General features: G+C 36.8%; 1 protein-coding gene across 5 annotated transcripts in view; it reads left to right on the top strand.

Annotated features, from left to right (window-relative positions):
* The window catches only part of LOC107618162 (probably inactive leucine-rich repeat receptor-like protein kinase At5g48380), an 18788-nt gene extending 15587 nt beyond the window's left edge, over positions 1-3201 (top strand). Inside the window, exons 1-4 of one of the 5 annotated variants that reach the window (XM_021111510.1) lie at positions 128-299; positions 448-468; positions 644-1607; positions 2001-3199. In XM_021111510.1, the coding sequence (XP_020967169.1) occupies positions 783-1607; positions 2001-3011 (1836 nt within the window). In that variant the 5' untranslated portion in view covers positions 128-299; positions 448-468; positions 644-782 and the 3' untranslated portion in view covers positions 3012-3199. Of the gene's footprint in view, positions 1-126; positions 300-401; positions 469-643; positions 1608-2000 lie in introns of those variants that run through there. The other 4 variants (XM_021111511.1, XM_016320129.2, XM_016320127.2 and 1 more) reach the window with 4 other exon arrangements.

Below are 3447 nucleotides of genomic sequence, written 5' to 3'. Positions count from 1 at the left end.
ATTATGTGCAAACAAACACTTATTTAATAGAATAAAATATTATATAATAATTTAGTAATTAAAGACCAATTATTATTTTTTATTTATTTTCAGCAACAAAAAACACAAACATAAACACAAAACACACACACAAGTCTTCGCGTTCTTACAGTCCAAGTCTTCGCTCAATCAAGCTTGGAAAATTTTTGCCATTCCTTCTTTGACCCGTTCCTTCAAATTTCTCTCTCTCTCTCCCCAAATTCACAACCACACTATCAATATCATCGCAACAAAAGAACTCAGAGCTCAAAAGAGGCAAGGTAACTAACACTTCTTTGTCCTCCCTTCCTTATTCTCTCTATTTCTATTTATATTCTTGGTCACGTTCAAGTTCTCAATTTTACTAATTTTGTGTTTGTTAGTTGACCTTGTTTTACTTTCCTTTTGTGCTTCATGGGTTTTCCTCAGATGGGTTGTTCAAATTACCAGGTGGGTATGCCAAAAAAAGAAAAAAGTTTTTGTTTTTCCGTTTGGGTATTAAGTCAACTATATTGGGTTTCTTATGGTTTTTGATTTTGTGCTTTGATTATGTATGTTTTGTGTGTTTCATGTTTTTAAGGTTGTGGTTGACTTGGCTTCTGTGAATGTTTTTTGCTTTCTTCAGGTTATGTTCTTAGGAGGGTTGTTTTAGTTACTATGAAGTTTGGGTTTTGTGCTGTGGCTTGAATTTGGATACCAATTTTGAGTATTTTGGAGTAGTTTTCTAATTGAAAAGATTGGATTTTTAGGATCTTTGGTTGAAGATGGTTCTTAGTGTTGTTTTTGGTTTCTTGGTGCTGATTAGTAGTTTTGGAACCGCATATGGGACTGATACTGATATCTTCTGCTTGAAGAGTATCAAGGGATCCATTGAAGACCCTTACAATTATTTGCAATCTTGGACTTTCAATAACAAAACCGAAGGGTTTATATGTAAATTCAGTGGGGTTGAGTGTTGGCACCCTGATGAGAACAGGGTCTTGAATCTCAAGCTCTCAAATATGGGGCTAAAGGGTCAGTTTCCCCGTGCCATTCGGAACTGCTCGAGTTTGACAGGGTTGGATCTTTCAATCAACAAGCTATCTGGAACGATTCCGGCGGATATATCCACTCTTCTGTTTTATGTGACTACTCTTGATCTATCATCAAATGAATTCTCCGGCACAATACCCGAAAGCCTTGCGAATTGTACCTATCTTAATACCCTTAAACTTGATTCTAATAGGCTTACTGGTCAAATTCCGGGAGAATTCGCCAGCCTCGGACGGCTGAAGACATTCAGTGTAACTAACAATCTTTTGTCCGGGCCAGTTCCAAACTTTAATTATACTAAAGTGACGGCTTCATATGGAAACAATCTAGGCCTATGTGGAGGAGGAACTAACTTGGGAGTTTGTCAGCCCCAGTCTTCCAAGAGTAACACTGCGGTCATAGCCGGAGCAGCCGTTGGTGGGGTGACTGTTGCGATGTTAGGATTGGGCATTGGAATGTTCTTCTATGTGCGCCGTGTCGGTTACAAGAGGAAGAAGGAAGAGGACCCCGAAGGAAACAAATGGGCGAGAAGTATAAAGGGAACCAAAGCAATAAAGGCAAGTTATATTATCTTTTCTGTTTGTGGTTTAGAAGACTAGAATATGAAATAGTTTCATTAGAAAATAGTGTAGTGTAAAAAGTTTTCAGAAAACATTCATAATAATTAATTGATGCATTTCCAGATAGAGTGATCTTATTGAGGTATGTGGCTGTGTAAAAAGTAAAAACAGGGTGAAATTTTGCATGAATGATTTTAATGTGTAAAATTATACATGGAACACATGAATTTTTACCCCTTATTTTGTATCCCCAAACCAAACATGCCATAATATGTTTTCTAAACCAAACTCGTGAATTGTAAAATTGGAAGATGCACAATATATTTTTGAGATGTTTATGAAACCTATGAAAATTTTTATTTTCCCTAACTACACTCAATTGATGATCAGGTTTCTTTGTTTGAGAAATCAGTTTCAAAAATGAAAATGAGTGATCTCATGAAGGCTACTAACAAGTTCAGTAACACCAATATCATCGGATCAGGACGAACGGGAACTGTTTACAAAGCTGTTCTTGAGGATGGCACATCACTTATGGTTAAGAGGTTGCAGCAATCCCAGCACTCCGAGAAAGAATTTAGGTCCGAGATGGCTACACTCGGGTCGGTCAAGCACCGAAACCTGGTTCCTCTCTTAGGATTTTGCATGGCCAAAAAGGAGAGGCTTGTGGTGTATAAAAATATGCCAAATGGAAACCTCTATGATCAGCTACATCCGGCCGAAGGCCCAAGCTCCCTTGACTGGACTCTAAGGCTCAAAATTGCAATTGGAGCTGCCAAAGGATTAGCATGGCTTCATCATAGCTGCAATCCCCGAATCATCCACCGAAACATAAGCTCTAAATGCATACTCTTGGATGCTGATTTCGAGCCCAAAATCTCCGACTTCGGTCTTGCCAGACTGATGAATCCTATAGATACTCATTTAAGTACTTTCGTCAACGGCGAGTTTGGAGACTTAGGATATGTTGCTCCAGAGTACACAAGAACCTTAGTTGCTACACCAAAGGGAGATGTTTATAGCTTTGGCACCGTGCTTCTCGAGTTGGTAACCGGCGAAAGACCTACCAATGTGGCTAAAGCTCCAGAAACATTCAAAGGGAATCTGGTGGAGTGGATTATGCAGCTCTCTAGCAACTCTCAACTCCATGACGCCATCGATGAGTCTCTAGCTGGAAAGGGAGTTGACAACGAGCTCTTCCAATTTCTGAAAGTTGCTTGCAACTGTGTTTCTTTAACTGCAAAGGAGAGACCAACCATGTTTGAAGTGTATCAGTTTCTAAGAGCAATTGGGAGTAGGTACAATTTCACTACTGAGGATGAGATTTTGATACCTGTAGATATTGGCACTGCTGATAACATGGAGGAACTTATTGTTGCTAGAGAAGGATTTGATGATTGAATGAAAAGGTATGTCAAATATTTATATAAATGTATGTATGTATGTATAATCAGGTTGAAAAGATGTAATTATGTATCTTACTTTATTGTCTCAAAATAAATGTTAGTTATATATAGTTTTGACTTTTGAGAAACTAGATCCAGTTGTGTTAATGATATTGAAATGTCAATTTATGATCATTATTTATCTATTTTTCCCCTTTGAGTGAAGTTATAGTCATTTTTTTTTTTGTTATAATATGTTATATTGTTTGGATTAAGTCCTTCTAAAATGAGAAGATTGGTTGTTAAAGTGAAAAGATAAATGTGTAATCACTTTTGAATTAAGATAGTAAAACTCACAAATGATCAAAATTATGAATTTAATTAATAATTTATTATTTTATTAATTTTTTCACTTCCAAAGATCTTCAAGTCATTTGCTTTTTTTATGTGAA

This window comes from Arachis ipaensis, chromosome B09, assembly GCF_000816755.2.
Source record: "Arachis ipaensis cultivar K30076 chromosome B09, Araip1.1, whole genome shotgun sequence".
In the NCBI taxonomy this organism is placed as follows: domain Eukaryota; kingdom Viridiplantae; phylum Streptophyta; class Magnoliopsida; order Fabales; family Fabaceae; genus Arachis; species Arachis ipaensis.
The sequence above is the reverse complement of the archived record's forward strand: the minus strand, read 5'-3'. Positions and strand labels throughout refer to the sequence as shown.